The sequence below is a fragment of the Alligator mississippiensis genome, chromosome 3, assembly GCF_030867095.1.
Source record: "Alligator mississippiensis isolate rAllMis1 chromosome 3, rAllMis1, whole genome shotgun sequence".
In the NCBI taxonomy this organism is placed as follows: Eukaryota; Metazoa; Chordata; order Crocodylia; family Alligatoridae; genus Alligator; species Alligator mississippiensis.
This window is the reverse complement of record NC_081826.1, coordinates 74265595-74288025: the sequence shown is the minus strand read 5'-3', so window position 1 is coordinate 74288025 and position 22431 is coordinate 74265595. Positions and strand designations below refer to the sequence as shown.

The 22431-nt window shown below is 38.1% G+C and overlaps 1 protein-coding gene across 5 annotated transcripts in view; it reads right to left on the bottom strand.

Moving 5' to 3' along the window:
• Positions 1-22431, bottom strand: part of RB1CC1 (RB1 inducible coiled-coil 1) — a 155676-nt gene that overhangs the window by 23685 nt on the left and 109560 nt on the right. For all 5 annotated transcript variants that reach the window (XM_059724097.1, XM_014606838.3, XM_014606839.3 and 2 more), the window contains 5 exons: positions 15546-17461; positions 6590-6749; positions 3338-3446; positions 2985-3225; positions 1177-1228 (listed from right to left, as the gene is read on the bottom strand). In XM_059724097.1, coding sequence (XP_059580080.1) covers positions 1177-1228; positions 2985-3225; positions 3338-3446; positions 6590-6749; positions 15546-17461 — 2478 coding nt within the window. The remainder of the gene's footprint in view (positions 1-1176; positions 1229-2984; positions 3226-3337; positions 3447-6589; positions 6750-15545; positions 17462-22431) is intronic.

Sequence of the window (22431 nt, the reverse complement as noted above, 5' to 3'; positions counted from 1 at the left end):
TGCTTTGCTAGCTTTTACTTGGACCTGAAGAACGTCTTGCAATCAAAAGCTTGTCTAACTCTATCCCAAGTATACAGTTGGTCCAATAAAAGTTAACACCCAAATAAACCTTTGCCTCTTGCATAAGTTCGGGATCATCACAGTTACAACACCACTCTTACACTACTTAAAAAAGAAAGCAATATATTTTATATATAGTTTCAGATAACAAACTTTAAGGGCTTCTAATGACTCTCAGATTGTGACCCTTTTTAAAAAATGTCCTTGCTTTGAGAAGACAAAACATACAAAAAATAAAAACAACAGGTCTTGGATTAGTATGAGAGAAAAGAGAAGTGAAATGTGGTCAGTTATACTGTATCTATTTGGTATCTGATTACCTGTTCAAATTATTTCCTTGCATCTCTCTGTAAAAGCTGCACTATTCTCAAAGAGATTAAGATTTCATCTGCTGTTCATTTATTATTTTTCTATATAGAAATATTCAAGGAATCAGCAAACCTGCCAAGGTTACCATTACTTGGAATGGAAATCCTGGGCCTAATTCTACATTTTGTATCGTGTATTTGTACTGGGGGCTGGACTAGAAGACCATCAAGGTCTCTTTCAGCTCCATGATTCTAAAGCCACTTTACACACTGTGAAGTTTAAAATGATATTTAGCTTGAGAATACATTAACTTTATGTACACGGTAAAATTCTTTAACCAGTAGGTAGGGCAGTCTTAAATGAGTTGTGTCAATGAAAGTCTGTGCCACTGTTCCCTGAAAAACACATTTATCTTTTATAAATACTGAACTACACCAAAATAATCAGCATCATAAACATGAATACTGCATTTGTGAAGTTAAGTACAAAATCATAGAAAATTAGAATAGGAAGGAATCTCAGGAGCTCATCCCAACTCCCCGTACAAAGTAGGACCGTCCCCAACTATATCATCCAGGCAGCATTTTGTCTAGTTGGGTCTTAAAAACCTCCAAGGATGGAGATTCCACCACCTCTCTAGGTAACTTTTTCATTGGGGGGTAGTAAAGCACTGGAACAAGTTTTTCCTAACGTAAACTTCCCTTCCCACAACTTGAGACCACTACTCCTTGTTCTGCCATTTGTCACCACTGAGAGCTTTAAAGAAACAACTACATTTTAAATTTAATAAAAAGATAATTGACTTACTCTTTCTAGCAACATTATCCTCTGTTTTTCTTCAGATATATGGATGTTTTCACTAAGAAAAAAAAAAGAAAACAAGAAAATACATTGTATACAATAAGATCAATGCTTCTGAATGCAACTCATTTGTAAATTTTTCATTAAAATTGAGGTAAACTTTGGAATAGAGTATTTAATTTCTCTCTTACAATCCGAATTTGTAATAGTCATTTATCCAAAAAGAGCCTGTACCACTTTAAGGTTACAAAGGCAATCATATGACAAGTACAAGTTTTTAGAATAAAAATTGTGTTGAAACGTATTCATTTAATTCTGCTTGGAAAAACAAGCTCCTTTGAATTATTAGTTTAAAAAAAAATGTTTTTTTCACTTGAAGAACACATTTGAAATTGTTTTTACAAGAGTTGCATATAAAAATAATGATCATCCATTATCTACTTACTTAAATTCAAAGTAAATAATACAGAAAATGTGTTTAGGACAAAGTATTGGAGAAAAACTTCTTTAACCTGGTTTGTCAGCCTGACAGGAGACAGACTACAAAAAAAGGCCAACAAGTCCAGACTCAAGGCTAAAATTACACCCCATAATCCATTCTGTGCAACAATAGTGCAGAATTTCTAATATACTGGTAAGATACTCTTTGACAGAGAACTGATAAGACTACAATATTTAAACAAAGACAGAGTGTTAAAAGTAAAAATAAGCAGTTATGTAAATCAATATATACTGAAACTTTATTTGATTAATGCACTTCTTCAATGAATTGCAAATTAGTTGGAACCACAAAAGTAGGGCTGGAAGGGACTGCACGAGGTCATCTAATCCAGCCCCCTCCCCTGCTCATGACAGGAACATCCCTATTTAAATCATGCTATAGATCCCCAGAGATTGGCAACATTTTCTGGTAGGAAGCCTGAATGACCCAGATGAGGTCTAACGTGTGTGGGCACTAGGACGCAAACATCTCCACTGCTTCTATCCCTACTGCCTCCTCCTGCTCTATTGGAGAGCTTTCCTTTGCTCACATCACCCAAATGTGGTGTGCTGCAGAGAATACTCCCTCTCTGCTGAAGCCCAGGTATCTGACTGGCATGGTGCAAAAAGAACTCCTCCTCCACCAAAGTCCAGGGCACCTGACTACAGCATGGCATGGAGGCCCCCACCAAAAATGCCACCAGATTCAGCCTGCAGGCTGTAGGTAATCCTTGCTCTAGCCTGATCCAAACAAAGTTGCATGAAAAACTGTACTTAAAGAGTTTTCTCTTTCTAGGCAAATTTTAACCAGAGACAGCAGCCTACAGCAGGATAAGAGATGCAAAGAATATTATGAACAACAGGCTAGAACATTATGTAGAGAAGACTGAAGTATTTAATGCTTTTTCTACTTCACTCTTCGTAAACAGGGGCAGCTACCAGATGACAAATGCAGTTGAAAGGAAAGGTAGAGGAAACAGTCAACAGGTTGAAGATTACTTGAAAGCATCTAGTTTTTTTAAGTCAGCATGGCCAAATGTGATGCATCTTAGTAGACTACTGAAGGACCTGGCTACCTTCTCTGAGCACTTAGGGAGGTTGAATGAGGTCATTTAGGACTGAAGAAGGGCAAATATAGTGCATGTTTATAAGAAAGCAGAGGATGATCCAGGAAATTACAGACCAGTCAGCCTGACCTCAATATCTGGGAAAATAAATGAGCAGGTCCTCAAGGAAAGAAGTTTTGACTACTAAAATGGAATTTAAACACACTCATTTGTACATTAAAACATTTGACTGTAACAGAACAGCTATATTGCTTCTTAGATACTTACTGCACAGCCATCATACTAGTTTCCATGGTGGAATCCATCTTTCCTTCAGCTATAATCTCAGAAGCCAATCTGTCCGTTTCAGATGTAAGATCAGATGCACAGGCTCCACAAGTTTCTGATCCTGCAGGTAGATATGCTGATGGAATGAAGTTACTGCTTCTCAGTTTAGTAACTTCTTCTTCAAGTTTTTTCTTTTCTTCAAGTAAACGAGCCCGATCTTCGGAAAGTGTTTCAATCAGATCTAGATTACAGAAGCAAATGAAAATTCTTATTAAAAATAAAAGTTTAAAAAGTTCTGTATTAAATTTTTTTTAAAAGATATCCAATATATTTTGATAAAGTATTTTGCTTACCTTTATCCCTTTCTTGCTGTTGGGTTAGCATTTTTAACTTGTCACTAAGATCATTTATTATGTTTTCCTTTTTCATTTTTTCTCTTGTCAGAACTGTGTTAAAATTAGTCTGCAAAGACAACTAGTATTACAGAACTTACAAGGAGGACAATGTAAATGAAAACAAAACATGCAGGACAAACAACAGCCTGTAATACAGTCCAAACTAAAGTAACAGACAAGGAAATAGATACAAATGCACTTTTTCCTCCTGAAGTATATTTGTTCCATAAAATGCTGTTTGCTTTGAGTTTGATTATGAAGATTTTTGGGCAAGAACTGTTTTTGTTTTTTTGAAGGTGGTGTTTTTGTTAATAAAAAATTATTGCACAGAGGAGAAGGGGGGAAAAGGGAGCATGGCCAACCTCAACCCAGCTCTGCAGGGGGCAGTGGCGTGGCCCAGCTGTACAAAGAAAAAGGGTCTTGGCTTGGCCCTGCAGGGGTAAGGGGGCACTGCTCATTCCAAAACCAGCCTTGTGGGGGGGGAGGGGGCACAGCCCACTTCTTTTGGGGAAAAGGCGTGTGGTTTGCGTCCATGAGGAAGGCGTGTGGCCTACCACCAAACCAACCCCATGGGTCGGAGGCATGGCCTGGCCCAGCCCCAGTCCAGATGCTTGGGACACCCCCCCCCCCGGGCCTCAACTAGATGCACAGGGCTTGGGGTTTGGGAATTCAGCATGGGAGGGTGACTGATAGCCACTGCTCCCCCACTGCCAAATTTCCAGACAATGGCTCCATGGGCTGCATTGAGCCAGCAGGCCAGAGATTGAGCACCCCCGCATTAAGGTGAGAAAAATCTTACACTAATTACCACGTGTTCTATAGGATGCAATTGAAAAAAAAGAGACAACAAGGGAGAGGTATCTACATTCTCCACTCTGCTCACAGCTTATGTACACTCTTGCAGATGGGTAAACATTTTATGAAAATTTTCCAACTGTTCATGAATCTTTTCCAAGAACCTTTGGGGAAAGGAAGAACTGCTGGATATATGTACAGCCTATCCTTCTGAGCAGGGGCGGGCAAAATCTGGCCTGCCAGGCCATTCTATTCAGCCTGCAAGGCCCCTAAAAAAATTAATAAATTAATACTTATTACCTCTTGGCTCCATGTGAAAGCAGACAAGAGCCAGGGGCAGTAGGTTTCAGAGGGAGCCTCAGCAGGCTTGAACAGCCCAGACCCACCGCACCCCCAACTAGTTCCCTGCTTCCTTTCCCCGGCCCCGCTCCAGCACCACGTGGCTCCCGGCTACATTGCCAGACCACGGAGCTTGGAATTGCGCTGGTAAGTGTGCATGCATGCTCAGGGAGAGTCTGTGTGTGTGCACCCACACCCCACCTTGCACTGCCATACACAAGCCCCATACCCACCCACAGCCCACATATTCACTCCCACATACAACCCCCCACAAATCTATACCCACCCCCCCACAACATACAAGAATAAGACTTCATTAAGCTATTGTGCAATCACCTCTATGCACATTACACAAACGCATGTAAATCAGGACAAAATATTTTTTGAAATCAAATTAATGAATGCTATAGATGTTTGCTTTTTAGAATATAATTTGGTATTTTTCTGGTTCCAAGATGGCAATACCCCTTGCTGAAAGAAGTACTTCTGGGGGCAAGGGGTGGACTTCTGGTGGCAAAAGGTCAGGGGGAGGGACTTCTGGATACAAGAAGGTGACCAGAGGGCAGGGCTCCTGTCAAGGGGTGGGGCTACCCATGAGGCCCTCAACAGCTTGCCAAAACTCAGTAAGCGGCCCTCTGCCCAAAATAATTGCCCACCCCTGCTTCTGAGTATGATTTGTTATGTATTTAGTATATTGAACCTATGAACAAAGGATGGATGCTTAGAGGGTATGGGCATTTTTAAAAACAAATCTACAATGAAATAGGTAGTGGAACGTTTGATCTGAACCTAAAGGTCAGCTTCTGCCTGAGCCAAGAGTAGGCAAGTGATTATCTGAATCAACTGGGATTGGAAACAGTTTAATGTTGCTCAGAGATACTGTACCTGACAGTTAATCAGAAAAAAAAAACAAAACCAACAGCAGCACGGGAAAGTAGGACTGGAAAGGACCACACAAGGACATCTAAACCAGCTCCTTCCTCAAGGCAGAATTATCCCTGACTAAATCATCCCAGCCAAGTATCTGTCTACCCTGCTCTTGAAAGTGTCCAGGAATGGAAAGTCCACAACTTCTCCAGGTAGCCTGTTCCAATACTTGACCACCCTCATAGTCAGAAAGTACCTCCTATTATCCAACCTAAATTTCCTCTGCCACAGCTTGAGGCCTCATTTCTAGTCCTGTCCCTTATAGCCCATCTCCGTCCTTTCTATAAATTACCTTTTGGGCACTTGCAGACTGTTTCACACCCCTCAGTCTTCTCTTCTCCAGACAAATAACCCTAGTTCTTTCAGTCTTCCTTCATAAAATCTTGCTCATCTCTAATCATATTTGCTGCTCAGTGCTGTACTTTTTCCAAAATGTTCAAATCCTTCTTGAACTGTGGGGCCCAAAAATAGACATGGAACTCCAGGTGATGCCTCACTAGCGCTGAACAGAGCAGAAGAATCATTTCTCTTGGTTTGCAAATGGCACTCCTATTGATACAACCCAGTCTACTGCTAGCCTTTATTGTTTGTTTGTTTTTTGTAACAAGAGCATGCTTTTGGTTCATATTCAATTTATAATCTACTATAAACTCCTGGGTCCTTCTCTGCAGTACTGCAGCCTACCCAGTCATTCCAGTCTGTATTTGTGCTTGAGTATTGTGTCTTAAGTGCAGGACTTCACATCTGTCATTGCTGAATTTCATCCGATTAATCAGAGACCATTTTTCCAGTATATTCATGTAATCAAGCTCTTGTGGGAGCTCAGTTAAGCATCCTTGGTTTGAGACGTGTTATGGTAACAGGCTTATAAGAAAGAGAAAAGGAAATATGGCCAACCTACACATTCCTACATCCGCAACTTTAAACTGAGTTGCTTTTCACCAAAGTCAAAGTTTAATGGTCACAGAAGTCATATCCAATCCTGAAGATAGTATCTAAAGATAGTAGTATACTGTCCAGATGACTATGTACATGAGATTTAAATTATATGACAAAAGTTTTAAATCTTAAAAAAAATAAAGAAATAAAAAAAAGTTCATAGAATCTTAAATATTCTGATCACAAAAGAATCAAAAACATCTGCTTTACCTGCTGTTCTGCAGTTAAAGAGGTTCTAATGTTTTGCATTTCTTCGTTCTTCCTTTTCTCTTGCTCTTCAAGTTGCTCTAAAAATTTCATTTTCTCTTCTTTCAGTTCTTCTTGAAGTTTAGCAACTAAGCTTGATTCAGAAGATAATTCAAGAGGAGGACTTAAAAAGAAAACATTTAGAATTTAAGTACTCATTACAGAAACTTGTAAGAAATACATCATAGAAATAAACTAAGAAAAGCAGAACATATTTTTTCTGCGCACCCCTATTAGAAATAGCTAATAAACTTTGTTTCAACTAAAGAATTACATACATTTAATTCTACTATTTTTAAACTTCTTCTACTACCTGATCATTCTCATTCATGGACATCTTGTTTCCAACAACTCCCTTGCATTCAAGCTTAAGACTTATCTTACTCATGCGCCTGAAGTGTCAACTGCTTGAATGAGTACCTTCCACACAACTCTGAAATGGCATAGGAAGTAAGAATTCCCAAAAGAAGCCAATTAAATAGCTTCTTTTAACCACCAAAACACATACTGAGGGATAATAAAATTAAAACCCAAGAAAAAAGTTCCGTCAACTGAAATCTGAGAGTATTGGTGAACATTTTGAGAAATAATCAAATGAAAAATTAGTACAAGTCACCATTCCTTCTTAAGACCATTTGCACAAGATTTTGACATTGAGAAATAAAGTATCTTAAAGTGGAAAAAGTACTACTATGACAATGCAGAAGATAAATTAATACCTAATAATAAGCAACATTAAAATGCATGCCTACGTTTATACACATACAGCAGAGAATTTATATAAAACACTAACAGCACAACCTCACATAAATACAAAAAAAAAAAATCTTTGAGTTGCTGACATTTTGAAATCCCAGCCAAAAAATAAAACAGAAATCTAGATGGAGATTATTTCCTGTCTTGCAATTATGAGGCCTTGAATCAGCATTCTTTTTGAGGGGGTCATATACAATGAATAGTGATATTCCAAGACTACTACACACCAGTAACATTTAGAGAAGACAACATGGCTTCTCTGTATTCTTGTTCAATTTAAATGCACCAGAGGTTGGTATTTTAAGGCATTCTGGACATAAGGGCTATGGGCATACCTTAAAAACAGACTTCCTGTCACAACAATAATAATTCAATGAGAACTATAATAACTGATATGATAGTTTTATAGGACTATGGCCTAAGCAACTAGTAAAATATGGAAACAAAACCTGAAAGATTAAAGCAAAAAAAATAAATAAATTAAAAAAAAAAATCAAGAACTAGAGATCCCAAGGTCCTTGGGCACCGTTGTACTACACAGAGCTCTACATCCTAGTTGGATGCATTTGCGCCTGCAATTTGGATGGGACATACCTAAAAGTTTCTTTCTAACTGAAGATCGCAGAAAAAACATCCATGAGCTAGAAAGCCATGGAGGTTGTCTATCATTAAGTAACACTCATTTCCACAAGGTTTCATTGGCTGTATAATCATACAAGTACAGTCACATGAACCAGCATATGTAGCACAAGTTGAGTTGTCCCGTATTGTTTGCTATATCCTCTCACCAGAGCAAGTTATGTTAAACGCTGGCTCTCGTTACAATGCCAATACAACTTCTATACTGGAGGGCAGTCTGGTCCTTCCTGAAGCCAGTTTTAACTTCACCCTTAGTGTCTTTGCCTCAGTTGAGGCGAAGCATATTACCATCAATTTCAGGTGTAGGTGGATTTCAGCTTATCAAGGACTGTAACATTTGGTAAGTTTGATTTTCCAGGGTGCTAATCAACTGAGTGATGCAATTCTCTCTGATAAACGCAGGGAAGCTGGGGTTCTGAAATTCAAATGTGAATTACTGATTTTTGGCCACCTCAGGCTTGGTTTTAAGTGTCTAGCCTTCAAAAAAAAAAAAAAACAAAAAAAAAAAACACACACACACTATGGTTGGGCTTACTGCCTTGCTTTCAGAGGCATCTCAGGATATCTTCAAGTTCTTTCCTTCAGTGTGTTGGGCGAGATTTGTGGGCAAACACTGCTCAGTTCTTACTCCACACAAGGTAATGCAATGAATATGTTTAGCCATTACTGTCATTGTTCCATCATACAGACATGGTTTGAAGTCATGAAATGTGATATACTAAGCACTAAAAGACAGGCATAAAAAATAAGCTTCAAACTTTGTAAGTAAGAAGTGTTAAAATAATATACTACTCAAAAGCTGACAGTGGGCACGTCTACATGAGACACGTCTTAATGTGCAGTGGACTGTTCTACTGCGCATTAGTGCATCATGGCAAAAACCATGTTAACGTGCTAATGCACAGCAGAATTAGTTTACTGCGCATTAAGCATCACAAAAATCGTTAGCTTTTGCTTCTGTGTATTGGGGCAGCTACTGCTCCTTTATCAAGTACCTCATGTTAGAAATATTAAACTTAAATGCACAGTAGCAAAGGTGCATTAATGAATGTGTAGATGCACCCACTATGTTGCAAAAGAAAACTTTGAAGTACTAAAATTAGATGTCAAAACAAGCAGCAAGACATCAAAAATAGACTTAAACAGGCTGCAGTAATCCCTGAATTGCCACTGAAAAAGTGTCTAGTTGCCAACTTAAATTTCAATTAATTAAAAAGTGAGACCTGACTGGCAGACAGGGAAATGGAAATGAGGCCACTCCTGGGGGAAGTTTCTTCACTGACTTGGTCAAAAGTCAGTTTGAAAGATTAAGTGTTTCAAGGATATGTACACTACTTAGATTTGATTTAATCTTCCACGTTAACTACTACCAACATTGGGAACAAAAGTATTTCAAAATGCAGATCCACACACACCTGACACAAAAAGGCAGAGACACTCAGGAGTTAGAACACCAGTGAAGTTTATCTTTACACAGGAAGAGTTCTACATTCTGCCTATTGTAGGCTGTCAGCAGATGAGACTTTTTTTTAGTTTCTGTTTAGAAGTAGGATTTTCAAAATATTCTGTTTAGACACATTAAGAAATAACCAGCCACATTCCTACTCTGTTTATAACATTCTTCTGTCAAAGATTAGCAGACATGTTTTACAGTACACAAACAGATGGATATTACCTATTATCACACTAATGTTTTTGTTCTAATTCAAGTTTTTCTTGTTGGAATTTTGCAATTCAACCTGAGTGACTCATTTTTGTACCTTATTTACAGATTATTCTGACAAAATTTACCTGATTTCAATTACAAAATTAAATGCAATTAAATCACTGAGCATGTCAACCATTTAGACGTCTCCAAAACTTGCCTATTCCAACACAATCATAAAACATGTAATTCATACACAAAACTTTTCATGGCAGTAAAACTTGTATTATAAAGTCAGCAAAGACTACATGTTTTGCAGTTTTGCTAATTTCCTTAAACACGGTTGATTTCAGTTCCAAATCACTATTTTTTTTTCAATTTCTTGATGACCCACTGCATCATTGCCCACTGAAGCTTATTTCATTTTCCTTGGCTCCATGATATTTGAATATTTTTACTGTTCTACAATTATAAAGAACCTGCAAATGTTCAGAGACTGTGTTACATAGCCTATACAAGCTTGATTTTTTCAGCCTGAGACCAATACATACATACATACATACATACACACATATATACATACACACACACAATTTCAAATAATTCTTCTTGGTTGACCCATAATATTTCCTACTGTTTAGGAACATTAGAAGGTTAAAATGACAGCCATATGACAAAGCAGTTTGGATACCTGATAGTAACAGTCAATGCATCTCCTATAAAGACCAGTTCTCATGAAATTTAAACCATGAGAATATGCCAAAAGTGTAAGCTAGAACCAACGGCTTTCTGCACTTTCTGTGGAAGGAAATTAAACGATTCTAAAGCTCACTGGATAGTTAAGAAACAGACCTTTTGAAGAGAATTCCAATAGAGAAGAACTTTAGTTATTAAATGTGAACGTCTAATTGGAAAAATAAGTAAATTAAGTGTAATTGCATACATTCTATACAGGCCTACAAATAATGGTTTTACAAACATATTTTCCTATTTTCTTTAAAAACTCCTTTGTTGATGTGACCCATAGACAACCAAACGGGACAGTTAGAAAAGGAACAGAGAAACTAGTTATATAGGAAGAAAGTGGGGCGCACCTTTGGAGTCAGGCCTCTGACAGATGGTAAAATAATGGTGTAAATTGTGATCTAAGAAGTTCTATCCTCTACCCCAAGCACACCACGCAGAAGGATGCAGAAAGTTTAGGATGGGGCATAGAATTTAGATCCCAATCATGCAACAGGGCTATGTCTGGGGCTGTCCAGGCCAGGGCCAATAACAAGTTGACTGTCAGCCCTAGCCCTAGAGAGCCACAGGGCTGGTTCCAGACCTGAGAATGGGGCCTACAGCAGATACTATCAGACATATTAAATGGAACTTTAAGAGCAAAAGGTAGTTTTAACCTGCTGGGTGCAAAGGTTGCAAGGTTTCTGGCAGCAGCTTAGAGCCCCTTGGCCCTAAATAGTGCCATTTTATATGGAGTAACTTTGTGGCTGGTTTGCCATTTTATGGAGCCATACATTAGCAACATGCCTCCTGTTCAGCCATTTATGGCACAATTAACATATCAATCACGCCATATAATGTAACATGGCAGGGACCTTACATTTCTATTTATGTTAGATCCTACTTCCTATGAATAATTAAGTAAAAAAAACTTAAGGAAAAAAGTTTACTTGTAATACACAATTTAAAAAACTTTCACCACCTTCCTTCAGATTTAAAATTCTGTTAGATCTGTATTCTTTAAAGAATGCAAAGGAGTAGAGTTTCTAGCAAAAGAAAGGATAGAAACTAAAGATATGATCAACGATCTGCACTGAAGGGAGTCATCAACATTATACATTTGGAAACATCCATATGAATTAATTTTAATTTCTAAGTAGTCAACTTCCTTACCTGCACGTTTTCAGAAAAAATATTTTTTATTTCAAGGAAAAGAACTATTGTATTTGGGAAAGATCACTTGCATTCTTCATACACAACAGAAACTGAATGATTAATTCCAGTGAAAAAGCTCAGCTCAAACTGCATAGTAGTCCTTACCAATGTCTGCACACTGCTGAGGCACTATTATTCATATAGAATACAACATTTAGCTAGCTAGCCAGCCGATAGGCACATGCTATGCAAAAGCCACTTTTTATCCCCATCAGGAACAAACTTAGTGCAATACAGGGAATACAGGAAATTACAGAAATTCAAACTCTGACTGAACTCCCAACTGGGGCTTTCAGAGAACCAGAAGTCAACTTCTGCAATCAGAAAGTACATTCCAAAAAGTAAACGCATGTCCTCTTCTTTCTTGGATGGATTAATCCCAGGAAAAAAGTAGAACAATAAAAGGGCATCTGGCAACTCCCATTAGGAAAAAAAGTAGGCAAAAGTTCTTAATTTCATAGATATCACACCATTATGTAAGATAAAGTCAGTCAGAACCTGCAACAGCCACACTCATGGTTGGAGCGTGTACTAAGGTAACTAGAACAAATGTTGACTGGGTTTGTTCAGTATATATCTAGGTGTGGGTATGCGTGTGCATGTGCGCTCACACGCACACACTCAAAGTATCATTTTATAATAATTTAGTTTAAACATGGAAAAGTGTTATCACAAAAAATATAGTTAATCTAATCTAAAGCATCTACTTCTACTACTATCAGAGACAGGATACTGGACTAGATGGACCACTGGTCTGACCCTGTAAGCCACTTCTTGTTCTCATGTTTTTCTTGTCACAACTATACCTCACAATATCATTTTACTTCTAACATTTGGTAAATGGATACAGAAGGAAAAGGATGAAGTGGTTAGTAAATTCCTATTTATTTTTCATTGCGACATAATTAAGTGGCCTTGAAAGAAGTTTTGTTATTCTGATGCCTTCTGATTTCTCAATCATTATTTTCCTCAACTGAGATACCATATTTTCTTTCATGCAACATTTTTCCAAAAATAAAAAAAAAGTTGCTCAAAATTACAGCATGCATTATATACAAAAATATGGTAAGAACAGATCTCCACTTACTGGACAAAAATGAAAATAAAATCTCCACAAATTTACAAGGGAAAAAAAGAAAAAAAAAAATCAGAAGCTCAGCTCCCTAGAATCTACTACTCAGTTTACTGCAAAAAAAGATCTTTTAAATTTCATTCTGCCCTTCAAAAAGGTTTGTATTATATTCTGGGTTTCACAGATTTCATAGACTTTAGGGGCTGGAAGAGACCTCATGAGATCAGAGTCCAGCCCCCTGCCAGAGGCAGGAAGTCTGCAGGGGTAAAATGATCCCAGCAAGATAAACATCCAAATACCATTTGAATGAATCCAGAGTAGGTGCTTGTACCACCTCTGGGGGGAGTCTGTTCCAGATCTCGGACACAGACTATAAAGAAGTTTTTTCTTATCTTGAGCCTGAATTGGCCTTCAACAAGTTTGTGGCCGTTAGACCTAGTTTTCCCTTGGGAGCCCTGGTAAACAACTGTTCTTCCAGATCCTGATGCATCTACCTTATATACTTATAGGCTTCCACCAAGTCCCCCCTGAGGCTTTTCTTCACCAGGCTAAAGAATTCCATGTCTCAGCCTCTCCTCGTAAGGCTTGCTCTCTTGGCCTTTGGTCATATGGGTGGCTCTCCTCTGGACTCTCTTGAGCTTTTTCACATCCCTCCTGAAGTGGGGGGGCCCAAAGCTGGATGCAGTATTCCAGCTGCGGCCCCACTAAGGCCAAGTGAAGTGGGAGGATGATGTCCCTGATTTTGCTTGAGATGCATCAGTGGAAGCATGCTAGAGTTTGGTTTGCTCTGCTGACCACAGCATCGCATTGGTGGCTCATGTTCATCTTGTGGTCAATCAAGACCCCCAAGTCTCTTTCAGTCATCGTGCTAGCGAGTGTAGCGCTGTCGATCCCAAGTATGATGCTGTTTTTTGATTCCAAGGTGAAGTACCATGCATTTCTCTACATTGAATGACATCAGGTTTTGGTCTGCCCACTTTGTAAACGTGTCCAGGTCAGCCTGTATTCCCAGTCTGTCCTCCAGTGGGACTGCCTTCCAGTGTCATCTGTGAACTTTGCCAGTCTACATCTGATGCCCAAATCCAGATCATTTATGAAGATACTGAAGAGTACTGGCCTGAGCACTGAGCCCTGGGGAACTCCACGGATAACCTTGAGCCATGTTGATTTGTTCCCGTCAACTAGTACCCTTTGGGTCCGACCCCAGAGCCATTTCCCCAGCTGTGAGATGGTCAAGGCCGCAGCTCCCCAGCTTGGTCATGAGATTGTATATATACACACAGGAAAATATGGTACCTGATTTAATACTTTTAACATTTAGAGAGGATTTTCTTTTGTTGGCTGTTTTTTAGTTTGAAATTTTACCACAAATACGATAGTGCCCCATAATATAAAAACAAGGTGCTCTGGTTAAAACTATCATTCAAAATTAAATTTGATTTTTTTTAAAAACTGTGCACCTCAAATGTAAATTGTGTGCATGCAATTCTGCTCAACTCTATATTTAGAAAAGCAGCGATATTTAGAATAGGGCTACAGTGACTGAAGTTAAAAAGAAAGATCTCATTTAAATTTATCATCCACACTGAACTGTGCTGCTTTTTTGTTTAACTATTACATTGTTATTTACGTAGTCAGTTTACCCCCAAGCCAAACCTGTTCAATTTGTCTACATGGCATATCCTTATACCTAGATATAAAATTTCTCAGTGGCAGGGAATGTCTCAGTTTGTACAATGTCCAATTAAATGAGATCTTCTACTGCATCCTATAAAGAGGAAAATGTTTTCCTCTAGTATGACATAACAGACTATAAAAGTAAGTTTGGTTTGCAGTTCATATAAGAAGATACTGCTTAACCACTTTTCTCTGTATACATAATGAACTTCTGGCTGCCATGCTTATGTTCTTTGAAAGGCATCAATGATATGGTTCATATAATCATTACGAATCGGCAGATTTACCAGCTCTCAGTTACTGGTTCCCCAAACAAATGTTTTTCTAAGGCATTTATCACATAACATTTTATTAAGGACTCATTTTTAAAATGTCAATTGAGCTGTAACTACCTTATTTTCCTGGCATACCTCATGGCCAGCAAATAAGACATGCACCTTGTATGGCAACACAAAATGGGGGGCGGGATTGGGAAGATTTTTCCAGCGTCATAGCTGAATTGTGACTACATGGCTGAATCTTGACTGATGATGCTCAGGCAAAAGGTAGTTTTAACCCTCTCACTAAAAGCTACTAAAATTCAGCAGCAACTATGAAAAGCTTAAAAGTAGCTGACAGGCATTCTCTCCCTTCTTCAAGTTGGGAAAGAAAAAGAGCCCCAAAAAGCCATAACTCTATGTAGCCACTGTGTGCTTCAACTGTGGTGCAGAAAGTCAGTTTCCTTATTTAAAACATAACCCCCAAAGTTAAAGGGCTGATTTTTTGAAGAAAGATGCATGTGTGGAGTAAATATACTATCTATCCCGCATATCAAGGACCTTGAATTAATAAGCAAATGATATGCAAAGTACATAAAAAGAAGCTCGACTTTTTTCTCAAAGTGTAGTTACAAACTAAGTTGTGTATACATTTGGTTTTAAATCTACTTTCTTTTAAGTTATTTTCAGAGCATTCAGAAGGAGCGCAAACATTACACATACCTTAACATTTTATTTATTTGGAGTCCACATATGCAAAAATATTACTATGTAGTAGTCTTATTATCAACTTGAAACTATACAAACCAAAAAACACTATTAAGCTGTATATGGACATGGGCCATGCATTGCTGTTTTCATAAAGAAAGCAAATCAGTTTTGAATTATCTTACTTTTGATCATTAAGAAAATATGGCAACTTAATTCTTACAGTACCTCAGATTTACTTGCATCTCAAGTTGTTGTATTTTTTCCAAAAGCTCTTTTTCAACAGCTTCCCTCTGCAATTCAAACTCTTTATGAGCAATTTGCACTGCATCCTCTTTTTCACAACTGAGCTTTTGAATAAGCAATTTTCTATCATCCTCTTGGTTAGATATTAACAGCAGTTTCTCTTCCTCAAGTTTATGGATAACAGCCTCATATTTTTCCTGTTGTTCACACAGAACCATTTTTTTCTCCTTTTCCTTTTCTAGGGCATTCACTTCAGTTTCTAACTTACTTTGCAGTTCTATTATTTGTTCTTTGAGTCTTTTTTCTTCTTCAAAAGCTTCCTGATGTAAAGAGGTTATTTTGCTTAATTCAGTTCTAAGCAAATTTGATTCTTCTTCATGCCTGTTCACTAATTCTGAAATACAATGATCTTTCTCAATTGTCATTAAAGTTCTCAGCTCTGCTAAGCCCACTTGATAGTCATCATTATTTATTTGTAACTTGAGATTTAATGCATCTATCTCTTTTCTTAAGCTTTCAGTTTCTTTATCAATAAGAGACTTTATGGTCTCCTGTTGCTGGATTCTGCTTTCTTCTAACATCACCTTCATTTCATCTGTTTCTGCTTCCTTCAGCGCAAGTTCAACTTCTAATTTGCACCTCAAATCAGACAGATCAGAAACTTTGAGTTTTAACTCTTCTACCTGTTTTTCCTTCTCTTGCACAACTGCAGCATGAGATTCCTGCATTTGTTCAAGTCTGTGCAAGTTTTCTTTTTTTAACTCATCTAAGCAATCTTTGTGCTCAGCTACTATCCTTTCAAATTCCTGGGTATGCCTGATCTGTAAATTGTTTTCCAATTCTTTTAGGTGACTTTGTTCAAGACGCTGAAACTCTGTCTTCAAAATTTGTATTTTTTCATCATTTTCAAGATGAAGTTTTTTCATATCTTCTAGTACAATCTCACGTGAATGTCTGAGTTCCTTAAGTTCATAATTTTGATTCTTCATCTGACATTCTAATTCAAGCATCTTCTGATCTTTCTCATTTTGTAGGTGAACAACACATTCTTTTTCATTCTTCACCACTGCAAATTCATGATCTTTATTTTGCAGAACTTCTTCAAGGCCTGCTAAGTCTTCTTTTAATTTTTTAATCTTTTTTTTGTTTTCCTCACCATCTTCCAGTAGTTTATTAATTTTAGTTTCATATTCACTTTTCAGAGACTGCAATTCTTTTTGATGTTTATCAGTTAGTGTTTTCTCAAGTGAAAGTTTTACTTTTTCAATAACATTTCTTATTTCTACTGACGTACATTTTAAAGAATTAGAAAAGTCACATTGTTCTTTTTGTACAAGTACTCTAAAGTGGCAAAGGTCTTCTTTTATGTTCTTTAAGTTTGTTTGTGATTCCTGGGCAATAACTCTACATTTCTCCATACAAATATTTAGAGAAGTGTTTTCTACTAAACCTCCTTTTGCACAAACATTTGTGTCTTGCATGCGTCTGCTGTCTATTGCATTAATAACCGAAGAATAGAGGGACTCTACCATCATTTCTGGACTTTGTGGATCACTTATTATATTAGGGGATACTGGATTTTCCTCTATTACAAATTCATTCACTGCTGACATAAAATCCGATTCTGGACTTTCTGCTAGTGAATCCAAATCTAAAGAGCCTTGCTTAAGGGCTTGTTCTAAGCTTGGATGGCCAATCGTTTCAAAATCAAATGTATGAGCATCAATACTATCCGGAGACAGTTCCTCTAATGGAGCAGGGGGACACACAGGAGGACACAGAGGACCCTGAAGACTGAATGATGGAGGTGTTCTAGAAGAGGTAGCAATTGCAGTTCCTGTTGTACTTTCCGTCCTTGGTGTGGTGGCAGACTGTGGCGATGTTTGACTGTTGGAGGCCTGCAAGCATAAAAAGTAAACAAAAGCTTTACAAACTGTGTAAGAAACGTATTTTGTTTTTTAGACTTGGTGGTATCCTGGTGAATAAAGCAGCTTGAGAATGTTAAAAAATGCCAAAAGCTTTTTATTTAAAAAAAATAAAAATAACCATCTACAAATCAATGGATTAAGTATAAGGAAAAAAACCTCAAACCAATGTCAGATTTTCCAGGTCCTTTCCTGAAATCTCTAGTTAGTCAAATCTGTGTGCATTATCAAACATCTGTATGTACAGAAATGCTATACACAACACTTAAATGCATTTTAATTAAAAGGAATGAAACAATTTTGTCTCATGCAACAAGGCCGAAGCAAAACTTTGTCTAAAAATGCTCATACCTAGAAAATAGAACAGATTTTTGCTATGAACAATAATGACCTTTGTTACTATCAGAAAAACAACTAACAAGAGGATGCCTAATTTCTTTTCCCTAAAAGTCTTGTCACCAAATAAAAAATGACAATATTCAACTAAATTCTGATTTATAATTTTCTGATGTGAGTAGTAGGATGGAAAAAAGCAAAGCTAAAAACAAAACAAACAAACAAAATCAACACCCCCTTACCCCAGTTTAACCTATGCAATCCCTTTCTTTCTTTCAAAAACTGTTATAATACATAATACAATCTTATAATACACTTTTGTATTGTAGTACTCAGAGGCCTTTGAGTACTTCCACTAAAATAAAAATATCTTTTTATTGTACACAAAATGTAAACAAAAACTCCTTATGCAGCAAAACATTTCTTTAATATGGGCACCAATGGTAAATAATTACATTTCTCCTGTTTCATAGAAGCAAAAAGATACCAAAAAGACCAACAAAAGAGGAGGAAAACCAAACAAACACTGAAGGGGACATGACAAGGAAAGCATGGTACATCTTTCTGAAACTGACATCTACCACACTTGGGCTGCACTTCTCTTCCTATAAATAACAGAGGCAATTTAAAAGTTGGTTATGGAATTCCAGAATTTGGTCAAGTCCCTTGGTTTCTAGATTGAAATGCATCACTCCAGATGATCCAGCTTTTCTTCCTACCAGAACTGTACAAAGTAGATTTAAACTCTGCTTTTCCAACTGCATAGAAATATATCTCCTTTCTTAATAATTTAGATTGGGGAACGAGGAGGCAACTTTCAAGAATCTTTGATCAGCACTCCATTTGCACCAGACTGGTGAAGAGGAAATACCTTCCAATGCAAGAATTAAACCTCAACAAATCTCCATTATGTGGCAGGATAAAGTTTCCAAGCTCTGTGGCACTCTCCCTGATACAGCAAGTGTTTATGGGCTAGAACAAAAAGGCTAGGGACAGAAATTATACATATACTGGGATAAGTGATCAGAAACCGGTTCAAATCTGTAACACAACAGAAGTTCAGTGCATATAAATTGCTTTCAAAATGGCTGAAAGCAGTTTAAGATAAAGCTGGATGGATACAGTATCAAATTTAACTGATTTAGGTTAAATTGGTTTATTGAACTTTTGTCTCAGATCCCCTCCACCTTCAAATTAACTCATAGTCAGTCCCCCAGCATCCCAGGATGCTTTGCACTTCCTCTGCAAACCCCCACCTCTCCATAGGATGGATGGGCAAGTGGGGGGGAAGATATTATTGGGGGGAGGGGGTTGGGCCTCACTTGACCCCTGCCCCTCCCTCCTGGAGGGCTGTTGTGGGCCTGGCACATGTTGGTGCTGTACATGGTGGTGGAGGAGCAGTGGCACGCCAAGAGGAGCCAGGCGCTGTAGGATGGTGTCACTGTGGTGCTGTTATCTCCAGGTGCTGCAAAAAGTTTGGGTTTTTTTTTTGGGGGGGGGGGGGGGAGGGGCTAAGACCCATTATCCCCAGCCTTCTGCTGCCTATGCTAGCACCTCTGGCTTCTGGCCTGAGCCACTGCAGACATGTGGCTGCATTTCCAAAATCAAATGTGAATATCTGTTCACTTGCTTAGCATCAGTTCAATCTATACAGTTTAGACTAACCTGCAAAGATTGAATTATTCAGCCTTGGGCTTTCTCACTGTCTGTACTTAGTCAAACTGAGCAGAGCTGTACCTGAGGGGACTTTCTGCTCTCCCTTGTAACAGAAAACTAAATATTTAAATTCTTGTTTCACTGATCTTAACCTAGTTTAGCTGTTTCAGTGCCGTTTCCTGAATCTACAATATAAAACCTAATCCACACTAATTGGTGATACTGTATTTACTCAAATATAAGATGACCCCCTGCAATAGTTAGATTCTACATATGGAAAATTTATAAAATGTTATAATTTTTCAGGTATAGAATGTAATTATTGGAAATCTGCCTTGAATTTTTCCCCTTCCCTTTGTTACTGCAAGAAAAATAAGTCTGGGTTCAGATAGCCCCTTTGCTCTCTGTACCTCCAACTTCTTTCTACTGCAGCCCTTCCTTACTTTACTGTCAGATCCTAATCTCTCTGAGCACATGGAAGTGAGAAGCATTTGAAAAGGCTTACCTAGATAAAAATGCCTGTAGTAACTTGTATATAAAGAAATTACAGGTACCCACAAGCTTAGTTCACTCAGCATAGATGCAGTTTACCTCTTCTGAAATTGCTACAGGTTTGAGCTCAGATATTCCAAAAACATGCTTTTAAGCACCTACTTGCATATATTACACCCTATGCATGGCATTAGTCCAAAGATAAAAGGCTCATAAGTTACCATGTAGTTCACTGGATAGGGCTCCAGCAAAGACAACGAAGTTTCAAGTCATGGTGAGCCCATGGCCCAGAACTGCTCAGTACATGTGTACACTCCAGATATCCCCCACAAAGGATCCACATGCTAATTATCCTGCACACATAACTGGAACAGGGTCTTGGTCACAAGTCCTGAGATCTTTCAAAAGTTATATGCAGATAAGGAACACAGCAACCTGGCCCAGTTCCATGCGACGGAGGGCAGGGCCACATTAATCATACGCAACAGGCTGAGAAGAGACAAAGCAACAGGGGGATTTTAGGTAAGCTGTTTGGAGCCTCAGTGATATTTGTCAGACATTTAAGGCTGGTTGAAAACAGGACTCTTTGGAAATGGGAAAGAAAGAAGTAGCTCAACTGTGGGAGTGAAGAAATCTAAATGTTTTCGACGCAGTGGCTCAGCAAGTCAGCACTGAGGGGGACTCAGTGTAGTGGGAATTACTGTGTATCTTATTCAGATGGGTTACAGTCACCATCAGTATGTTTGCTCCACATCGGCCTTGCGTTTTACAGTTACGCTTGGTGCTGGCTGCAAGTAATCAACTTGCCAGGTGGCTTCCATTGCTGAACACATGTTGCTTTTATCAGCAGTTTAATGATGGACAGTGTATTTAGTGAGGTTTCCTTGTATGCCAGTATAAGACAAGAGATTCCTTCCACCCATATTGTTTGGGGGGGAAGAAACCTTGTTGTATATTTCAGTAAATATGGTAACTGGCAAGCTTCTCTTTTACTCCTAACAAAGGTCTGGATTTCAAGCCTAGAGATGGCATCTAGGTCGAGACTGAGCCAGGTCAGCAGTATTCTGTTTGGTAGATATCTAGACTCCTGTACTTTGAAAACTGTTAAACACAAAATACATTCACTTCTGACTATTTGACTGTATTATCTGGGGTCTCCCTGCTACTGTCACTCTAGAGGTTCCTCTTCATGTTACTAGTTTACTAACATATACTTCAAACAATTCTCAGGGAATACCCCTTTTATTTCCTAACATATGAGAGAGAGGGAGAGGGAGAGAGAGAGACAGAGAGACAGGGAGGGAGGGAGGGAGGGAGGATGTTCATGCAGAAAAAGCAGAACTTCCAAATACCAAATAAAACCTACAATGCATCTTTAGGTGCATGAAGAATGCACCTCATTTAAAATCTTGTCTACGCCTATCCCAACCACGCAGTTGGCTCAATAAAAGATATTACAAAAATCCTTGCCTCCTGCTATGTCCTGGACCATCAGGGCTTACAACATCATTCCAATGCTACCAATGTAACTTTAGGCCAGCAGCAGCAGCACCACCAGCAGCCAGCTGCTGCGGCCACAACCACTTCTTTACAGATTTTGCTGAAATTGACAATTAAATTATATAAAATACAATAAAATACATAATCTATAGTTATTGGTAAAAGCATACAATAAGATTATCCATTCTACAGGTTTAAACAAAATTAAAACAAAACATAATACATTGATAATACAAAACTCAGCACAGAATATAAAACAGCAGAGTAAAAAACCATAAAATAAAAACAAGGGAATTCTATTTAATTTTGGCTCTTCAACTTTGTGCAAGTAACACAAATATACCTGGGGAGTTTCAGATAGGCTGTAAGGGTGCCTGTATATATGTGGGACAAGATTACGGCCTTAAAAAATGTCACCAGAAATATTTTTCAGGAGGGGTGGGGAAGAGGGAAAGGAGAAATCATGGAAGAGCAATTAAAAAATTGCTTTCACCATCACCTTCCCTTCTTCCTGCCATTCACTTTTGAAAAGTTATATTATCAACTATAATTGCCACACTGTTAGAATACTTTTGGGGTGCTCCCAATGCCATTCTTTATAGTACGTTATAAAAGCACTATTAATTATCAAGTACACACTGGAATTATAAAAGCCTCATCCTACACATTTATAAGAATCTTTAAAAATGGCATCTTAAAATTCCACAGTAAAACTGCAAGGTTTCCAAAGCTTCAGGAAACACAAAATCCCCAGTGTCAGAGTAACAGACAATTAAATATGTCAAAGATGTCATGCTTCTCTGACACATCTACAACTGTCCTCTACCTGGATACAGTCCTTTCCTGTCCTGATAAGGCATTTTCAATGTTTTTACTGGGGACTTTACTTTAAAGTCTAGTGGAGTGTACTGGACTGAGATTTATAAAGGTTCTAATTCCAAGCTCTTTCATTGGTCTGC